Source organism: Saccoglossus kowalevskii, chromosome 14 (assembly GCF_978046115.1).
Source record: "Saccoglossus kowalevskii chromosome 14, keSacKowa6.1, whole genome shotgun sequence".
Taxonomy (NCBI): Eukaryota; Metazoa; Hemichordata; class Enteropneusta; family Harrimaniidae; genus Saccoglossus; species Saccoglossus kowalevskii.
This window is the reverse complement of record NC_140654.1, coordinates 22,792,249-22,814,218: the sequence shown is the minus strand read 5'-3', so window position 1 is coordinate 22,814,218 and position 21,970 is coordinate 22,792,249. Positions and strand designations below refer to the sequence as shown.

At 34.2% G+C, this 21,970-nt stretch overlaps 2 protein-coding genes across 2 annotated transcripts; one reads left to right on the top strand and one right to left on the bottom strand.

Moving 5' to 3' along the window:
- The first annotated feature begins 511 nt into the window (after positions 1 to 511).
- On the top strand, positions 512 to 19,202 carry LOC102800620 (zinc finger C2HC domain-containing protein 1A-like). The gene is made up of 9 exons (XM_085508044.1): positions 512 to 548; positions 2,362 to 2,435; positions 2,570 to 2,695; positions 4,515 to 4,647; positions 5,710 to 5,846; positions 6,619 to 6,748; positions 7,367 to 7,457; positions 12,467 to 12,640; positions 13,595 to 19,202. The coding sequence occupies exons 1-9, from the start codon at positions 521 to 523 to the stop codon at positions 13,803 to 13,805; spliced, it is 1,104 nt and encodes a 367-aa protein (XP_085364170.1). The 5' UTR covers positions 512 to 520; the 3' UTR covers positions 13,806 to 19,202.
- On the bottom strand, positions 18,895 to 21,807 carry LOC146734597 (uncharacterized). The gene is made up of 2 exons (XM_085508045.1): positions 21,518 to 21,807; positions 18,895 to 21,075 (listed from the first exon to the last, which is right to left on the bottom strand). The coding sequence occupies exon 2, from the start codon at positions 21,065 to 21,067 to the stop codon at positions 20,273 to 20,275; it is 795 nt and encodes a 264-aa protein (XP_085364171.1). The 5' UTR covers positions 21,068 to 21,075; positions 21,518 to 21,807; the 3' UTR covers positions 18,895 to 20,272.
- Positions 21,808 to 21,970: the final 163 nt, after the last annotated feature.

The window sequence follows — 21,970 nt, the reverse complement described above, 5'->3', positions numbered from 1 at the left end:
CAATTTTGAATAATTTTCATTGACATTGATAAAACGTTTTATATTAGAATGTTTTTGAATATTTATGATGAAATAAGAAATATTGGATGTATTTTAGCTGACATTTATACCCACTGAAAACGCATGATATTGTTCTGCGAAAGAGGATTCGGCAAACAGGCCTAGGACCTCAGCAGTGTGGATGGAAATAGTGAGAGCTCTGTCAAATGTCTGTGAACTAACTACTAATTCTGATTCCGGACGTGAAATGACATAACAAATTTTATTAGGTAGTTATTGTTGCCCAATGAGAGACGGATTGACATGGTTCTGGTTTCAGTTACGTTCCCGTTGTGGGCGCTTGTACTTAATCGTTTTCTGACACCCGAGAACGTAACGCAAACGAAATTAGAACACTACGTTACGTTCCCGTTACGTACGCAAATCTTAAACTCTCTAGTGAGTTCAGCTATATGTGCGCCCTCAGTGAAGCTCTCGAACCATTTTATAGTATCGAGATATTGTTGCTATCCAAAACAAAATGGCGGACTACGACGACGACGTCGGTGGTAAGTATTTACATTTGTAAACATGACATCTAAGTAACTTCGGTAACATTTGTAACTTGTCCTCAATTTTCTCGCAACCCATGTTGTAGTATATAGTAGCTAGCCAGTTCATGATATGGTTAGTTTCAATATTTTGTCTTTTGAGTTAAGTTCATTGAACGCTGTTCAAGTATGTACTCGTTGGGAATCTGTGGTCCATGATGTTCTTCAACATTCCTATGAATGTAACGACTCATTGCAACAACAACATCGGATCGCTGATATGATGTGTATTTTTTGTAGTGTATGTACATGCTAACACGCTAAGAACTGCCATTTATTTCCAAATGTTTCCAGAGGTTCCCAAGTACTATAAATTAGTGAGAAAAAAAGTTCACTGAAGTGGACATGGGAACTGTTTATTACCTGTTGAAGATTACTTTTAAGGGTCGGAAAATATATATAATTTGAATAAAATAAAATACTTTATTATCACCATAAAAAAAAATTGACATTCCTTTTTCGGCATATACATCATAATAATGATTTGGTTAGAAAAAAGCTGAAATGTCAAAAAAAATGTCAAAGAAATGAATGGTTAAATAATACAGTTACCATGAATTTCATAATGAGTTAACATTCATGTATCTACTCTGAAAGAAACTGTTCTCGTTTTTCACAGGCAGCAAGAAATGTAGTCAATTAATTCTATAAAGTTTTTCGTCATTGCTGCTCATTATAAATTTCTCTTCATCAGATGAGGAATTAAAAGCATGTAAATATTTGTAATATGTAAATGTGTGTAATATGTAAATCTGTCAGTGGAATATAAAGGCAATGGATAATTTCTGGCAGGCAATGCTTTGCGAGCGAGCAAATTTAAGATGGCGCCATGCACGATCGTGTGCCACTGCTGATCAAAATGATATGAAACACTATTCAAAGTTGAACTATTCTCAGCCAGAAAATGATTGCCTTATTCAACAACATTCTGAAAATGTTTGTATACAGGACCTGTGGTCTAGCCTAAGTTTGTCAGTGGAGCTTGGTATCATATGCATGGTACAAAGCTGCTATATTTATGAGCAATGAAACCATATCTAAAACTAAAAAAAAATGGTTGTTGTGACTTGAGAATAACTCCCATAATAATTTGGAAAGTAGCCTAGCGAAGTAGTGGTACTGGTAGTCAAAGGTTTCTGGTTCATGTACATGTATAGGGAAAACCTTATTTTGCAGTGAATATTTAACTTTGCTCCCTTCACATGTAGGACAAGTGTCTTTCATGGGATTTTAGCTTCACAGATTCCTTTGTTTTATCAAATCACTGACATTGTAAAAGCCAAATTTGTACATTTACTATAAGCTGGTAAATGATGCACTATGTAGAACCATTATACTGCATTTGGGTCTATTAGTGTTTATGTACATACAGGTGTGTTTCTATAGAGAAAATAAATCATATTTTATTGATTCAGTATATCTATTATGTTGCACTTCAAATAGAACAAATATGGTACATGTTTTCTTGCAGACTTTTTGCAGAGTCTGCTTTTTTTGATTTGATAAGTGTGAATTAAAAATAAAGCATGTTTTCCATGATAAAGTCTATAATTGTCATTTTACAGTGTTCTTGAGTTTATAAGTTCATAAAAGACACTTTGACTTCTCATTTTTAGGACCCCAGTGAAATATCCTTGCTACAAAAATTACATGTTTGTCACTGACTCAATAAATTGAAGTGGTTAACATAAACTCATCACATGTTGAAAACCTTCACAGATGTATAAAAAAACATGGGCGATGTGTTAATAGTTACTTCATATATTTACAGATAGAGAATATCTCAACCCTGCTACTTTTGAATCCTGTGGCGTCTGTGGAAGAACATTTAGACCAGATGTTTTGGTGAGTACGTAGTGTAATAAGTGTGTCCAGTCGAGTATTGTGATGCTGAGCCAATAACTAAGTTTATCAGCTAGCTGTGGAAAAGATTGTAATGTTTCAATCAATATATTTTGTGTGTTTATGATCTTTTTCAGACAAGGCACATGCGTGTTTGTGAGAAAAATGCCAGCAAGCAGAGAAAAACATTTGATTCTTCAAAGCAACGAACTTTAGGTGAATTAAGTTCAGTGAAAAAGACTCAACCTACCACAGTACCTCCAGTAAGTACCAGTTAGGATATGTATATATCCTGCAAGCATAGACAGTATGGTCTTCATCATTCCGTAAGGCTGGGTCTCATAGAATGCCATTCTTCAAGCACCGACTGAGTGTACTTAATCAATCTCTGCCACAGATTCATTTGAATATTACAACATTTTTCTACGTTCTCCTAAAGCAAACACTTGATTATCTCAACTGATACTAAAAATACAGTAGAAAGATGAACAGATCGTTATGATGTCATCAAACCAGAACACATTTATTCTGTTTTGATTTCTGCGATTTATTCAAATCGTTACATTACTAATCGCATTCACACATTTCTCACGCTAAACGTTTTTATATAAATGAAATAGATAAAAAATACATATTATTTTATAAAACAATTCCTTGAATTGAGGTTTAAAAAGTCACAAGCTGGACCCTCAACCAATCCCACCCACGGCATCAGTCGATGCTTGCAGAATCCTGGCATACTTTATATAATGTCATATAGTATGAAATCATACTTGCCCCATTGGTTAAGAGTTTCTTAGGGCCCTCACCATAACTAATCCTTACCTAGTCCCTTCAGTGCCCCTCCTCCAAATGCAATTGTATATACCCTCACTTATATTTATTTGGAAGGGCATATTGAATTACATTGGGTGGGCTGGACTGTTAGGGTTAGGTATGAGTGAGTCTTAATGACCTCTTCCACCCCTTTTGCCATTAGTCTCAGAGTATTTCAAAATCCAGCTTTAGGACTATGAGGTACATTAATGTAACCTAATTGGTAATCTTTCTAATTATGTCAACAGTCACACAGAATAAAGGTAAGCTTTGAAGCGAATATCCCTGTAGTAAGTTTTAAATGTTGTAATTTGCAAGATTGTCTTTCATTGGCTTGCCAAACCAAATTTATTACATTGTAGCCAATTAGGGAACGCTTTCAAATGTTTTTTTTTTAATTCTTTACTGAAACAAGAAATAACTTGCTCGGCCCTACTAATTAACACGCGGGTATGCGCGTGGGCGGACGAGGAGAAATAAGTGATGCGTGTACGTGCATTGTCACCCATGTAGATCGAATGGTATTGTTCCACTAACCAACATTAATAAACAACATGGCGGACTTGACCTGTCATAATGCCCAGGCATCAATCACAAAAAGTGTGGATAGCTGCTAGAATTTGTTGCAAATTTTGAGCATAAACAAACATTATACGATACAAGGATTGCTACTGCTGACCCGTGCGTCACTTATTTTCCCTCGTTCGCCCCCGCACGTCTCCAGACACTGCCAAGCATGCCTGTGTGTTAATTAGTAGGACCCCTTATGTTATCTCACCAACTTTTGCTTTGTTTTTTGTGTTTTATTTTGATCATTTTGCTGAATTTACATCGCTAATTGAATTCATGCACATCATTTTGTTTTTCAGTTTGGATTCAAACTTGCCGACATGCATACAATTTATATTCACAAATGCTGTATCAGAGCCACATCTCTGACACGTCTTGACTGATGGAAATCAAACTTTACCCCTACATTATACATCATGTCACACATATGATTCAAGAAAGCTTGATGACATATGGGGAAGTATCAAAGTGTGAGGTTGAAAGCCCATGAAAACTAATGCTTTTACAGTAAATATGTTTAGGTGTGTTTACAGTGTACAGTTGGAAATGGATCATTTCCTCTGGTGTGAAGTGACAAATTACAAGATGAAGCCGAGGAAGGGAAAACTATTATTTTTCAAATTTGGCTTGTTTTAATTACTATATATCGGTAATCTAAGTAGTATGCTGTGTTCTCTTTCATGTTTTTCTTAATAGTCTAAAAAAAAAGGTGACTGGCGATCAAAACATGAAGAATTTATAGCAAATATAAGGGCTGCCAGAGGTGTTACCCATGCCTTAAAAACTGGTGCTCCTCTTCCACCTCCTCCTAAAGCAACACTAAACTTAGGTAAGTATATAACATATACATGTTTATTAGTCCTTCTCGGATGCAGTCCGGAAACATGAACTTATGGATTGACTACAGTGAACAGCTAAAAATTAGCTAATTATCATGCAAATTAGGTAATTAATATGCATATATTTTAGCAAAACCAAATCAAATCTGCGCATTGGCCCAGAGCATATATGCACCAAGTGTCATTAAAAACCGATGTGTGGTTCTTGAGATATCAGTGGAACAGAAGGACACACACATACAGACAGGATAACTGCAAAGACTCCCATTGTGTGCTTTGCACTCAGTAGTCAAAAAAGTGCAAATTCATACACCAAAATTTTGGCAAGTAATACTATGTATAAAGGTTAATGCAGGATGAATCTGATTTAAGTTTGTTAACCAATTAGAACTTACCTTTCTAAAATGTTTCCTGTAACACAAGTTCTGATTAGTTGCTGATCCTATGTATATGATATCGTAGGAATCCTCAATCAAAGTAGCTTGTCTGCTAAGTTGATGCACAAAAAATTTGCTGTGACACAACTAGCTATGCCAATTCACTGAGGTGTCATTGATGCAACAGAAATTATACATTGATATAGGGGTCTCAAAAAACGACTTTTACATTTTATAAACAAAATAAGTGTAAATAAGATGAATCGGGGGCCACAACATTTTTGTTTGTGTTTCAAGTCACCTATATGACAGTCAGGCTATTAGCGCAGGAATTTGCAACTGCCAGTCCAAAACAATTCAACTTCCTAAAAATGTAGATGGTTTTGGATATATTTTGGTAAAATTATCAAAGAACAATAGGAAAAAACAGAAAAATGGGAAAAAGTTGCCAGTCTAAAATCAAAGTTGCCAGTCTGTTTGGTGGGTGGACTGGTGGCTGGCTAACACCCTGATGACAGTCAACAACTTGAATCCCAATGTGTCCCATTACATTGTGTCAGGTATTAAATTATTTATTTGGACGAACAAAAAAGTTTCACAATCAACTTCACCATTATGTGAAAACATTATTATCTGTAATTCCACAAGTAAATTTGTTTTTTTAATATTTTTTAGACTATGTTGAATGTCCAACGTGTAATAGGCGGTTTAACGAAGGCGCTGCTGAAAGACACATACCATGGTGTGCAGAAAAATCAAAACGGATAGCTCCTAACGCAAGTAAAAAAGAACAGCTTAAAACAAGAACAGGGGTAAGTTAAAAACTGTGCTGTCAACTGTGAAGCAACACAATGAGCTTGTCACTTTCACAGAACATGTCATTAAGGCCTTGCTTTTCAAAAATCGCCTGCAAGCTTGAAATGAGGCTCCTGGACAAAGTGATGCAAGTAATTAGTGAGTGATTCTAGGAGCTATTAAAATCTTATTAAAATGGTATGCATTAAGAAGATGATGTTTAGGTCATTTTAGTTTTGATTGGGTTGAGTACAGTGATCATTTGCCTTAAAAAGTATGTACAGCTTACTCAAAACAGTGGAATTCTGCATGTTAAATAGGTTATAACATAAAAAACCATTGTCGTTGAAAGATTATAATCGCAGATTTTGTTTGTAAATAACCCTTTTAACATACTGTAAAATACTTTATTTTAGCTGCAATTAATTTTCGCTGAAAAGGCCTTTTGAGTGTTTTGTATCAAATTTATTTTCAGTGATTTTTGACGAGTTGAATGTGAAATACAAGAAAAAAAAAGTATATTCACAGGATTTTATTTTCACTGAACCATCCTTTCAGCGAAAATAAATTCCAAGCGGAAATAAAGTATTCTACAATACATAAATAATTAAATGTTTTAATTACATGACAATGACATGTGTACTACCATCTACATTCTCTGTCCCCCTGCATGGAATCACAATATTTAGAAATGATATCTATCTTTGCTGAACATATTCTGAAGTCAACCGCTAGAAGACAATATTGATGAAGCTTTGTATGCTCTAATTTGTTTAATTACTCACACAGTATAAACCACCATTACCTGGACAGAAGAAAACCAGTCCAACTCAACGAGTCAGTAGTGGTGGAAGTAGATCCAATAGTGCTGGTAAAAGGGATTCTCCCAATGACAGAACGACAATCAATGGTAGAACAGGTAAATTATAAACATTGAAGGGTGGTAGCCGTTGCGCTATGTCCTGTTTGATATGGGACTCAAATGTATACAGTGCGCATAAAAAACATTGTTTGTTTCATGAAATTAGAACGTGAATTAGTATTGCATAATTCGTTGATTTGGACACAAATCATCGACTTTATTTTTGTTTCACTCTGTACGAAATAGAGAGCCAAATCCTGCTGAAAATTGGTGTACAATTTCTGTAATTTTCCCATAATTCTTTCTCAGGTTTTGGACCAAACAGACAAAATAGAACATTACTTCTCGTTTATATTAAAAAAGGAAAATTTTTGTCAACATTTTATGTTGAATTATTTTGTGGATGGTGCCTGTAGTTGATTTCGGCGCTCAACGAGGTTAATCACAAATAATTTGTTCTCACTATACATGTATGTAATGAGACCTCAAAAATGTGTGATAATTTTTTACACCAAAGGTAATTCGGTGATCATATATTTTTAATGTGCATTAATTAAACAAAATACTCTATGATTTATTCGTTAATGTTAGACATATACATAATTTTTCAAATAAATAAATTGTTTCACAAAAGTTGACTGAGAGTTGACATTTGTATTTGTTTCTTTCTGACAGGCAGTGGTGGGCTAGCAAATGGTTATACTAACAGAGGAAAAAAACAAAGTTTAGAGAGACTGCCAGGTAACAGGAATGCTGATTTAAACAGGTAAGATATTTGTGCTTCCTCCCCTTAACAACAATACTGTATATCGCTTTTTAGCTCCGCTGTCGACTTTGTCGAGCGGAGCTTATCATATGAGTGATTGTCCGTCGTCGTTCGTGTCAATGTTTTACTTTTTCGACTTCTTCTTGAAAACTACAAGCCTGATTGCTTTGATACTTGGTGTATATGTACCTTGGGTAGACCTCTCTTAGGTTTGTTCATTTCATGTTGATATCTTCAATTCTCTAATTTTGGTGAATATTTTTGTCATTTTTGGTAAAAAGTGATATTTGCGACTTCTTGTTAAAAACTGCAAGTTCAATTACTTTGATATTACATATATAGGTATTACATGTGGACCTCTCTCAGATTTGTTGATTTTGTAATGATATCTTTAATTCTCTAATTTTGGTGAATATTTTTGTCATTTTTGGTAAAAAGTGATATTTGCGACTTCTTGTTAAAAACTGCAAGTTCAATTACTTTGATATTACATATATAGGTATTACATGTGGACCTCTCTCAGATTTGTTGATTTTGTAATGATATCTTTAATTCTCTAATTTTGGTGAATATTTTTGTCATTTTTGGTAAAAAGTGATATTTTCGACTTCTTGTTAAAAACCGCAAGTCCAATTGCTTCTATACTACATATATAGGTACTACATGTGGACCTCTCTCAGATTTGTTCATTTTGTGATGATATCTTTAATTCTCTAATTTTGGTGAATATTTTTGTAATTTTTGGTAAAAAGTGTTATTTTCGACTTCTTGTTAAAAACCAATAGTTCAATTGCTTTGATATTACATATATAGATACTACATGTAGACCTTTCTCAGATTTGTTCATTTTTGGTAAAAAGTGATATTTTCGACTTCTTGTTAAAAACTGTAAGTCTGATTGCTTTGATATTACATATATAGGTACTACATGTGGACCTCTCTCTCTCAGATTTGTTCATTTTGTAATGATATCTTCAATTCTCTAATTTTGGTGAATATTTTTGTAATTTTTGGTAGAAAGTGATATTTTCGACTTCTTGTTAAAAACTGTAAGTCTGATTGCTTTGATACTATACATATTGTTCATTTTCTAATGATGTCTTCAGTTCTTTAATTGAAATGTGCATTGCTAACAGCGGAGCTATCTCAGCCGACAGGCTGCTTGTTTAATTTCTCGAGAAATTAATTCTGTGAAGTTTTGTAGCAGCAAAAAATGGTTTGAAAATACTCTCTCAAAATGTTGTCTCCAGCACAAGCAACAGAATTAAACTATCCATAAAACTTGTTTATAGACGAACATGTTCAAAAGTATTCCTGATAAACTGGAACTTGTTGTGAACATTTTTCTTATTTGGAAAATAAGCGTCACATTTGAACACTGTTTACATTGCACACCTTTACATAACTTTCCTGAATGTAAATCATGGCGCAAGCATGAATCATGTAAATTTCTTCGTTGGAATTTCATGGTTGTTATATCTAACTAAATCACTACTACAAGTGAGTATAGATGTATAATAATAAGGTTATCGTGCATACTTTGAGGTAACTTTGTAATAGTCTTATTATTATACATCTTTTCCTTCCAAGGACACATCATGGGAACGCCGTAATCCAAAAAGTTTAGAACAGAATCAGCGAACTTCTTTGTATGGAGTCTGGTGAAACCCTGGTGGCAGCCATGTTTGTTTACATAATGTGTAATAGAACACTTTGAAATCTGACTGTGCTGCTGTTTACAATCAGACACGACTGGCCTGAACTAAATTTACATAAATGTGTAATAGAACACTTTGAAATCTGACTGTGCTGCTGTTTACAATCAGACACTACTGGTCTGAACTAAATTTACATAAATGTGTAATAGAACACTTTGAAATCTGACTGTGCTGCTGTTTACAATCAGACACTACTGGCCTGAACTGAATTTACATAAATGTGTAATAGAACACTTTGAAATCTGACTGTGCTGCTGTTTACAATCAGACACTACTGGCCTGAACTTAATTTACATAAATGTGTAATAGAACACTTTGAAATCTGACTGTACTGCTGTTTACAATCAGACACTACTGGCCTGAACTAAATTTACATAATGTGTAATAGAACACTTTGAAATCTGACTGTGCTGCTGTTTACAATCAGACACGACTGGTCTGAACTGAATTTACATAATGTGTAATAGAACACTTTGAAATCTGACTGTGCTGCTGTTTACAATCAGACACTACTGGTCTGAACTAAATTTACATAAATGTGTAATAGAACACTTTGAAATCTGACTGTGCTGCTGTTTACAATCAGACACGACTGGTCTGAACTGAATTTACATAATGTGTAATAGAACACTTTGAAATCTGACTGTGCTGCTGTTTACAATCAGACACTACTGGTCTGAACTAAATTTACATAAATGTGTAATAGAACACTTTGAAATCTGACTGTGCTGCTGTTTACAATCAGACACTACTGGCCTGAACTAAATTTACATAAATGTGTAATAGAACACTTTGAAATCTGACTGTGCTGCTGTTTACAATCAGACACTACTGGCCTGAACTTAATTTACATAAATGTGTAATAGAACACTTTGAAATCTGACTGTACTGCTGTTTACAATCAGACACTACTGGCCTGAACTAAATTTACATAATGTGTAATAGAACACTTTGAAATCTGACTGTGCTGCTGTTTACAATCAGACACGACTGGTCTGAACTGAATTTACATAATGTGTAATAGAACACTTTGAAATCTGACTGTGCTGCTGTTTACAATCAGACACTACTGGTCTGAACTAAATTTACATAAATGTGTAATAGAACACTTTGAAATCTGACTGTGCTGCTGTTTACAATCAGACACGACTGGTCTGAACTGAATTTACATAATGTGTAATAGAACACTTTGAAATCTGACTGTGCTGCTGTTTACAATCAGACACTACTGGTCTGAACTAAATTTACATAAATGTGTAATAGAACACTTTGAAATCTGACTGTGCTGCTGTTTACAATCAGACACTACTGGCCTGAACTAAATTTACATAAATGTGTAATAGAACACTTTGAAATCTGACTGTGCTGCTGTTTACAATCAGACGCTACTGGTCTGAACTTAATTTACATAAATGTGTAATAGAACACTTTGAAATCTGACTGTGCTGCTGTTTACAATCAGACACTACTGGTCTGAACTTAATTTACATAAATGTGTAATAGAACACTTTGAAATCTGACTGTGCTGCTGTTTACAATCAGACACTACTGGCCTGAACTGAATTTACATAAATGTGTAATAGAACACTTTGAAATCTGACTGTGCTGCTGTTTACAATCAGACACTACTGGTCTGAACTTAATTTACATAAATGTGTAATAGAACACTTTGAAATCTGACTGTGCTGCTGTTTACAATCAGACACTACTGGCCTGAACTGAATTTACATAATGTGTAATAGAACACTTTGAAATCTGACTGTGCTGCTGTTTACAATCAGACACTACTGGCCTGAACTTAATTTACATAAATGTGTAATAGAACACTTTGAAATCTGACTGTGCTGCTGTTTACAATCAGACACTACTGGTCTGAACTTAATTTACATAAATGTGTAATAGAACACTTTGAAATCTGACTGTGCTGCTGTTTACAATCAGACACTACTGGCCTGAACTAAATTTACATAAATGTGTAATAGAACACTTTGAAATCTGACTGTTCTGCTGTTTACAATCAGACACTACTGGCCTGAACTGAATTTACATAAATGTGTAATAGAACACTTTGAAATCTGACTGTTCTGCTGTTTACAATCAGACACTACTGGCCTGAACTAAATTTACATAAATGTGTAATAGAACACTTTGAAATCTGACTGTGCTGCTGTTTACAATCAGACACTACTGGCCTGAACTGAATTTACATAAATGTGTAATAGAACACTTTGAAATCTGACTGTGCTGCTGTTTACAATCAGACACTACTGGCCTGAACTGAATTTACATAAATGTGTAATAGAACACTTTGAAATCTGACTGTGCTGTTGTTTACAATCAGACACTACTGGCCTGAACTGAATTTACATAAATGTGTAATAGAACACTTTGAAATCTGACTGTGCTGCTGTTTACAATCAGACACGACTGGCCTGAACTGAATTTACATAAATGTGTCTATAGAACACTTTGAAATCTGTGGTTGATGTTTACAATCAGACACGACTGGCCTGAACTAAATTTACATAATGTGTAATAGAACACTTTGAAATCTGACTGTGCTGCTGTTTACAATCAGACACGACTGGCCTGAACTGAATTTACATAAATGTGTCTATAGAACACTTTGAAATCTGTGGTTGATGTTTACAATCAGACACGACTGGCCTGAACTAAATTTACATAAATGTGTCTATAGAACACTTTGAAATCTGTGGTTGATGTTTTTTGTACTGCCATCACTCCATTAAATGTCTATAAATCTTTTCACCACCAGTTCCCTTTCTTCATCACAAAAAAGTCCCGTTTATTGTCTGCACTTTCCTTCCAGAGATTTGGACAAAAGTAGCCAAGTTTTATAAGTAAAAACTGAAAATTGACTCAAGGTTTGTCTGTTGGCTCCAAAATTAAGGTTCATTTCCAGAAATTTTGAAGAATATAAGAAAAAAGTGCAGACAAATTTGGGCAAGAAATTCTAGTGGTGAAAAGGTTAATGTGCTATCCTGATATCAATCATGTCGTTTGAACACAAACATCTATGGACCTTAACAAAGATTCCTTCAAAGTTGCATTCATAGGTGAATGAATCTCTGTCAGTGGATTTGGCCTCCACATTCAGTGTGCAAGTTAGTTTGCCCAGAGTAGAGGTCAATCTCAATTTTAGAGTTCAACCCCAGGAAGGATTTGAACTTTGAATCTATCAATCATAGACCATAGTTATCTCACCGTCATATTTGTACGGTTTAACGACAATAACTTTAAAAATCCTTTCCATTTACTTTCCCTCACCAGTTATTATGATGATCTTGACTACCCTGGTTATAACAGCTTGTCACCTAAAGGAACATCAGGGGGAGGGGATAGTTATGGAGGTGGGTCAAATTCAAGGTCAACGTCTGCAGGGTCACGAGGGTCAGCTGGCAGCAGAGGAATGAGATCCAAACCTCCTAGTGGTACAATGCAGAGGTGGGTAACGTTTTACTTCTAATCATGTACTTCTACATTGAATCATTAAATATAATAATTGTAATTATAAATATGTTCATGCTTTCATTATTGTGGGTTCATGCAGGGGTTTTTCTAGAAAAAAACTGCAAGAGGGAGCACTGCAATTCAGCGGTGCCACCAAGTGTGGGGGGGTAGGGTTCTCCCTACCAGGGTGTGGGGTTTTTGTTAATTCTGAAATGGAGCATTCTATGGCTTCCTTGGGGCCAAAATTACTATCAGACAGGTCACAGTTGAAGACTGTGGCCACATGTGATCCCTGGTCATTCAGAATTGTATGGTTGCCAGAGGATCTGCTCCCCAGGGTAAGGGGCGCATGGCCATGGCATGAGGGCGCTGTGCCCCTGTTCCCTTGTTTAAAAAAATCCCTGTTCATGGCATCAAAATACCGAATAATAAAAAGGTCACCAAACAATTTTTTGAGATACAAGAGTTCCAAATGCCATGGAAAATGGTCAATATTAGCATTTTGAAACTGGCTTCTATGGCGAGTTTATTTCGTAAAACATGTGTCTTGAAATTTTGCTTGGTGATATGGAAGAAAAAGCGGAGCTATCTCAGTTGAAAGGCTGCTTGTTCTGAGATGTATTTTGGTGTTACATTAAAAGGGTTAAATCACTCATTTCCACTCATGGTTGTCAGTGTGAAAAGTCATACTGTAGAATACTTTATTTTAGCTGGAATAAATTTTCGCTCTAAACACTTTTTAAGTGTTTTGTATGGAATTTATTTTCACTGATTTTTGACAAGTTGTATGTAAAACTTCGGGAAAAAATGTATATTTGCTGGATTTTATTTCATAGAATCATCCTATCAGCGAAAATTAATTCCAAGCTAAAAAAATATATTCTACAATATGTAAATTTTAAACTGTGAACATCTCATCTCATTTCATCGTTGTGTATTCATTCATAGGGATACTATAGTGACTAGAACACCTACTCCTCCTCTTTATGGCAGGCCATCAGCAGGAAGTAGTAATTTAACAAGACAACCTGCCGGCAGTATGGAAAATGTCAATGGAAAAAGAGCTTCCAAATTCTGCTATGAATGTGGTACAAAGTATCCAGTGCCACACGCTAAATACTGCTGTGAATGTGGGACCAAAAGACCTTGGATAGAATAGAAGAGAAAAAAAAACGTTTCTGCATTGCAAAGGTTACTACAGCCAAGGGAAATAATCCTCTCTGTGTCTTGTATCACATTTTGTTGCTAGGCATTTTTTTTGGTTTGGGTAAAAAGAAGATCAACGGTTGAAAAAACAATAGAGAGTGTAGAAAGGAACAAGGACATTCAAGTTTTTTTTATTCTTTTAGGCAGGCATCTTTGAGAATTTTTTCCCTTGGCCTATTTATATGGTCAATGTGATGTGTTCGGCCAAAGTGAATTTACTGATACAAGTTTTTGATGTGTCAAATATTGTAAATTGCAATTGAGATAAATATTGACACAAACATGCAATACGAGGAAAAATTATTTTAAAAAGTTGTAAATATTCATTTAAGAATTTTGTTTTTTATTGTTGCAAACTTTCAAATTAATTTATATATTATTTGTATATATACTGTGTGCATGAGGGGAATAATGTACAACAGGTTGCAAAACAGTAGCACCATACTACATGCAACTATAATAGTCAATTCTTAAAAGGCTGTGGTCATTACATTGCTCGTGTTTATTATGATGCGTTTCATGGATCTGCAAAATGAGGAAATATTTGGTGTGGCCATTCATGTCAAAGTGTACCCTACTCTGAAAATGAGTTTCAATCTAACTATTCTAATATACATGTAAATTTTCACCCCCCTTTTGCATTATAAGATAAAATTGACTTTTTTCGAAAAATTCTGTGTAGGCTAGATCAGTTTTAAAGGTGGTCAATACAGTTTTATTGAGTTCAGGGAAATTGTGATACTTTGTGAATAGAAGTGTATTTAAGAAAAAAAACGGGGTCACAGACAAATTTGTCAATATATGAGTTTCACTTGTAACCTTCATGTATATTAAAACACTGGTGATAGAAATTGAGAACCCCTGTGTGCCCACAACAAACAAACCCATCCTTGTTCATTGAACTGTATTGATCAACTTCTAAGATAACACTTCTAGGTTTTTTGAAATCTCATTTATTCGCATAAACATGGTTATGTTTTTCACCTAAATGTATAAATTGCATAACATGTCTGGACAAAAGCTTTGTTTTTTCATTCAAGTTTGTGTATCCTATTTTTATGCAAATTGCCACTCTGGATAATATTTACACAATATTTGAACATGTGCAGTGCAACAACCCCCGTCCTAAAGATGCTTCCTTAATGTGTCTTATGTGTGTAATCTATAAGAGTTACTCAGGATATACATGCATATTAATATTCACATATCATCTTAAAAAAAAAAAAAATTTCATTTCAATCATAATCAGTGTTATATTTTTAATCTGTATGCTGCTAAAACTGCCCACAATTTGAAAAGAGTTGCAACACACAGTCGTGCGTGGTATGTCTTGCTACTGATAGACTTAGAACTGAAAATGAACATAACCAAGGATTTTTAATTAAGTTGATACATCTGGTGTGATCCTATTTGCAGTCACACAAATAGCAAGATAATTACAGAATTACAAGACATGTACTTTTTAATGGTAACATTGGACTGTTTTTCTTGCTCATATGATCACAGAATACGTCTTGCACTTTTTTAAATTTTTTTGTGTAGGGTGATGACCTCTCACCAGTTTCTAATTGTCTACCAAGTTTGGTGATACCATTAGACAAAACACATACCATTAGACAAAACACATACCATTAGACTAAACACATATCATTAGACAAAACACATACCATTAGACAAAACACATACCATTAGACAAAACACATACCATTAGACAAAGTTAGATTGACGCACACATGGAACTTGTATGGTATGGGATGTGATGTTCATTACATGGATATCTAAGTGACATATTCTGTTTTTATAAATTCCTGACACCACTAGCACTTTCCCACGGATCTCCGTGCCTGTCATTTGAACATCATTCTAATCAACAGCACGACAGCAGCTCGTCTTAAAACTCAGACAAGCAACATGTTGTTCTTATCAGCCACTAGAGAATATTCAGTCTAAAAATGTACACTCAATGCTGAATAAGTGCATTTTTAATTAAGGTAGAAGCTTATTCATAAATAAAAATACCCAGAATTTATTGATTTTCCAATTAATTGTACTTCCGGACAATATAAGGATATTGATTTTAAAAATGTTTGCGGTCACCAGCTTAATTTTCTAAAAAAAATGATGGTTGAATTTTAGTGGATAGTGGCCATTTTGACAGTATTATAACATTTTTACCATGGGTTCCTATGTCACAGATATTATGCCATATCTCAAATTATAGGCTGGTGACATAGGCTGAAAAAATAATATATTGTGAATGATGGGGTACCTTTTTTCCTGGGTTTTAAAAAGTGCCAACAAATGCAATTTGTCTTTAACATTGTGCTCTATAGATAACAATGTAAACACATTTTGACATTAAAAAAAACACTAAAAATAATGACAATTTTTCAATACATTGTAAAACAACTGTAGTGAAATTGTAGTGAAAAAATGGTAAAATGACCTAAAAGACAAAACATGCTATAAATAATTTCACTTAATTTTAAAGATAGATTTTCTTCAACAAAGTAGGATGACCCTAATTTTTTTTTTCTTAATCCTAATATTGGTAATTTTCTTTCAGTAAATACTGTCATTACGTGCCTTCACTTTGGTACATACATGGCTTGAATTAGGAGTATCTGGGAAAAGATGGCAGTACTGACACATTCCCAAAAAAACCATGTATTTTCCCTAATCTGGGACACCGTGAACTTAAAACAGTCATTTCTATCATTTTTTCAAGGGGGCGGGTGCTTGACTAAAAACAGGGTTTTGGGAATGAGTAGCCTGGGCACTAAGTCGGATACGTATAGTATACGATTAAAATTTTAAAAAAATCAGTAGTAGTCAAATTTATGTTCGTCATATTACAGCCCAAAGTGTTTACGTCCTTGTGAAAGGAGTACATTGGCACACCTAAATGATTTTCTATGCTTGGGTGCAAATGCTTAAAATCGGCTAGTTATATAACATTCAAATTTCAAATCATTTATTATTGTGCAAAATATTTTTTATTCAATTCATTTACAATTATCAGCTTGAAGTCTTTCAACAATTTCAATTCACTGTCTTGCATTTGCAGCATTATGAATATATGTTACTGTATCAGATAGTTGACAATATATTCTGATACATGTTGAGAAACGTCTGTTGTACTTTATAAGGGCTTTTGTTTTGTGGGATAAATTTGTGCGAAATAACTGAATTGCGGGAAATAAACACAAAGGTTTGTAGCAGCGTAAATTTCAGTGCAGTTCTTTAATGCGACACATCACATCTTTCAGTGTCTGAAATAAACCCCATTTGATGTATACACAATGTTTCAAAGTGCGTTACATATCGAGTGGTGCTTTAAGCAGGATATTCTATAGTGATCTTTTGTCTCTCAAAATTTCCCTAATCATTAATACATTGTATTTGATTGTAAAAATTCAGTGTTAAATTGATAGTCGTAAGACTTTAAGTGTTGAATCATTGATAGCATTTTGGATTGAGGACCTGCAGGTATTCTACTTGCCAAAAACAAATTACAAATTTAATCTTTTTTAATTGGAAAATTTATCTCAATTTTACAAACTTAAAATCTGCATACTGCCATCAAATTGAGTAGACCAAGAAATAACTTCAAACTGATTACACGGTGATGATCAGTGATTGGCTGTGTTTGATACAAGTCCATGCTACATGTATGCATAGCAACTAACTCACATATGCTTATTGGTCAAATTTGTCTTCATTGCATCAAAATTTTAATGTCAGTCACGGCAACAATTGTTTTTTACATCCCTGTGTGAAATCTTGCTTAAATGTCAAATTGCACAAGTAGTATACTTTCTAAAAAATCATATTTTATATCACTTCATTTTATGATATGTCAAGTTTCATCTGTTAATTTTAGATTTTATTATTTTGAATATTTTGTGTATACATGTATCTTATATTATGAATATAGTTCTGTAAAATTATTGTAAAGTGTTCACTTTAATTGGTATTATTTTTTTTTAATGATGTATCTTTCATTGTTTTGTCTACAACAGTATGTGAAGCTCACAGGCAGCTGAGTAAAAATTTTTTACAAATATATTTTACAAATCGGGTAGACACATATCCATGTACTATTTTTACCAGTCTATACAGGTGTACCTAAGTTTATAAACATATTTATAGTAATTTGTAAATATTTATTTCAAATTCAATTATAATGATTGGCTCGCAAGATCCAAATCAATTAAAATGCGATTAAAATGCGGTCAGTTTCTGGTCTGACAAGACTGCGCAGTCGGAAATTAAGCGATCAATTAAAAAGCAGTAAAAGCGGAAGGTTGGGCAAAATGAGTACTGCAAGTACATAAACTTATTGATATGCAAATTGGATCTTTCATCAAGTGTCATTTAGGATTACTTTTATGCAAATTTTGTGCTTGTGTTTATAAGCAATCACAAAGTGGCAATGTTTTGAAATGAAAAACATCAAAATAAGCCTTATAAAGTGGAATTTTTGTATAGAATAAAAGCAGTCATAGATACTGTCATAACCATCAATAATTTTAAATAAAAAAAAAAATATTGAAAAAAACACATTAAACGTATGCCCCTTAAGTGACATAGCAAGCGCTACTGTCTACGTATGAAGGGCTTGATTGGATGATGTTGAGCTAGCTCATTAATGATGTCGCTGAATAGTTTCTGGATTGGTCCATTTGAATTCTACCAGTCATTTTGATTTATAAAATGTTTAACATCCCCAGTTTTATGCCATTCACTGTAATGCAATGTATTTATTATTACAAAAGATCTTATGATCAGTTCACTTTTATCTGAGACATTATCCGTTCTCCTCAAATACAATTTTTGAGTGAAAATCTGATCATTCCTTTGTTTTTCATTCAAAACAGAATCAACAATAAATTACATACCCAATTTGCCTTTCCAAAGAGTTCCATGCTCATCATTCAAACATCATTGTGATAAAAAGCGTGGAAGCAAATTAAAACTCCAACAAGAAACATGTTGGTGTTGACCTTCACATGGAAATAAAAAAATTCAGACAGAAAATGTGCCTTCAATATAATTTACTTAGGTAATATATCCTGCAAGATTGACAGTCACCATAAAATTTGGCAAGTCAAAAACATTGTGAAATGTATTTAGAATGAAAAACAGTGTAGATCAGTGCATATTTTCAGATCAGCAATGATATTCTAGGAGAAAACATTTGATTGTGCAAAGGTAAATTCAGTTAATACAAAGCTCAAAAAACCAACCACTTTAAATATGTTTCAGTTATTGTTTCTAGTGCACCTCAATTTGTGTATTTTGTTCTGTTTTATTTATAATAAATACATGTACAATGGTTATATCAAAATATTTGCCTCTAGTTAGTACTGACTGATCTACCATCAATATAAATGCAAACGTTTCAGCAAATGAAATGCTCGTCTTGGTTCAATGCTTTGCAAATATGTAACTAGTCACCAGTGTGTATATAGGGTGTAGAATGACAAGTAACATACACTGTGGTCACAAGGCACAAGTTGGGCGACACCATGACACTTTGCCATTCTATGATTTGTTTCAAACTTGCCTGCAGTTAGGCGTTTCTCAGTCTACTTATTGCTAATATGGTAATTTCACTATCGGCCTGATAATGTTATTTTCAGTGAAGGGTCCAATAGCGAAATTTACATAAAATCAACATGATTTTCTATAAATCTAACCAAAAAAGTACAGGTTCAAACAGTTTCATTACTTCAAAAAACTCTTATACCAATCAAGTTCTGTCAATTCTATGTTGATAACATCATGGGCATTCTGCAATCTGATTGGTGGAAATGATGCAACCATGTTAGGAATTACATACCAAACATGTATAAAATGTCATGTACACTGACCAACCCAGTTATGATAACAACCATTAAAGTCTAATGTAATGTAACTCGGTCTGTATTGCAAATTCAATAATTCACTGTTATCCATTACCATTGAATCCCCAATTGATTTTACCTCATGTATAAATTATTTTGAGTCTGCATTCATCAAATAACTAATCTCTGAGATTGAAGGCCAGCTGGTGGCACTGTAGCAAGATATGGAAATGCACAAGATCTGGCATTTGCCCAATAATGTGTTGTGAAAATTGCAATTAAGAATGTAAAGCCAGTATTACAAAAGATCTTCACATAAGTTGTGGATCTTGTATATAACCTTTTCACCACCAGACTTTTTCACCCAAATTTGTCTGCACTTTTTTCTTATATTTTTTAATACATTGGAAACTAACCCTAATTTTGGAGCCAAGAGACAAAATTTGAGTAAATTTTCAGTTTTACTCAAAAAATTTGGCTATTTTTGCCCCAATCATCTGAAGGAAAGTGCAGACTATAAACAGGAATTTGTGATGAAAACATGTGGTGAAAGGATAAAATTAGCTGTGATTTATTTATCAAAATCTGATGGTTTGAAACATTTTTCATAAAGTATTTGATAGTTTTCTTTTGATTTGGCGAGAGCCTCTTGGTGTTTAACATGTACAAATGATGAATCCAACTGTTCATCTTTATCCAGGAGGGGTTCAAACCTGCTACTGTTGATTGCTCGACCAAAAACATGTTCACGGAAATTGATATTTTTCCAGTGGGGGTGCCATCCTTCAAAGTTCCCTGTCTCCCAGTTAATCATATTGTCTTTGAACGGGATATCAACTTTCTGGCAAAACATTTTTAACATCTTTTCTGGGTGATGTGACAAATCGTATGCATCCATGATAACTGTAGGGTGTTTTAATTTCTGAGTGACATACTGGTGAAGGTCGAATAATGCGATGTTGTCAGCAAAAAGTAATTCCTGAAAACCTTCATTCATTTCTGTGTTTTTGGTTAACTTATAGAAACTTAAAAAGCTTCTGGTAGGTTCACGAATCAAAAAAGTATGTGTGAATCCCTCTGGAAGTTGATTGAATCTTCCAACCACATGCTTTGCCATGTCTTTAAAGGCAATGATGGGTTTTGCTGGATACTCGTCTTCAAGCATTGTCTTCACCTTACTGAAACTGTGATCAGAAATTGTTGGAGGTTTTGATTTAGTTTTATTGATGCTGGCTACAAATGGAACACCGAATGGCTCATGGAAACAAACTGTGTCGTCCCTGCCCGCAAGGCAGCGTCCTAGGACAGTGGAAAGTGTACGAGGATGTGTCCATATAGCAATTCGCCGAATGCTACAAGATTTCATTCTTCAATCTAGAAAAAAAAGGTATATATAGAATATAAACAATTCTAACTGAATTTATGTTGTATTGTCGGCAAAATTTTATCTGAAACCATGACATGTTAAGTACAATGTGTACTGTAATAAATGCAATAGCTAAAATATTCACAATAGCAAAACATCATCAAGCAGTATCGTACATTTTGTTGTGATTGAGTTTTTAGTATCTTCAAGGGCGGTAGTCGTCACGCCACGTATGCGCAAGATATATGGGTCTCATACATGTATAACAATGGCGAGTCCATGTTATACCATTGGTTTTGTGAATACTTATTACTAAACCAATGTAACGTCGTCGACGATTACGAACTTTGACATGTGAGGGCGCACTTATTACACGAGATTACTGTAAGGTGAAACAAATGTACATAATCTAATATTTTATTCATTGGCACATATAAATAAAGTACATACCTGTAGATACAGTGTAGTTAGACGTGGACGATGAATTATTCAAACATATTCGTGAGAAATCAACGTGTCGTGTCTCACTGGCATGACCCCAGCGACATCAACACACAGTCGTAAATTCACTGATTTGCAGATTTCCACTCAGAGTACTTACAATAATAATCACTGACGGTGGTTACCATGTCGTCAACTAACATAAATGTCTAGTCGTGTTTGACAAATTCACGCCCAACACCGAAAATTCGTAACAAATACGCCACAAGAAATTACCAATCGATAAACACCAACTTGGAAGTGTGTCAAGTAAAGGGCGCCCTCATTAGACGTTAACACAACAAATCTCCACTATTCGACGAAAGGGGCGTCGTCGTTACTAGTAAAAAGATACCCGAATTACACAGCGATTATATGAGTTACATTTTCGAGTTACGCCATAATTTAATTGCATTTCGAGAA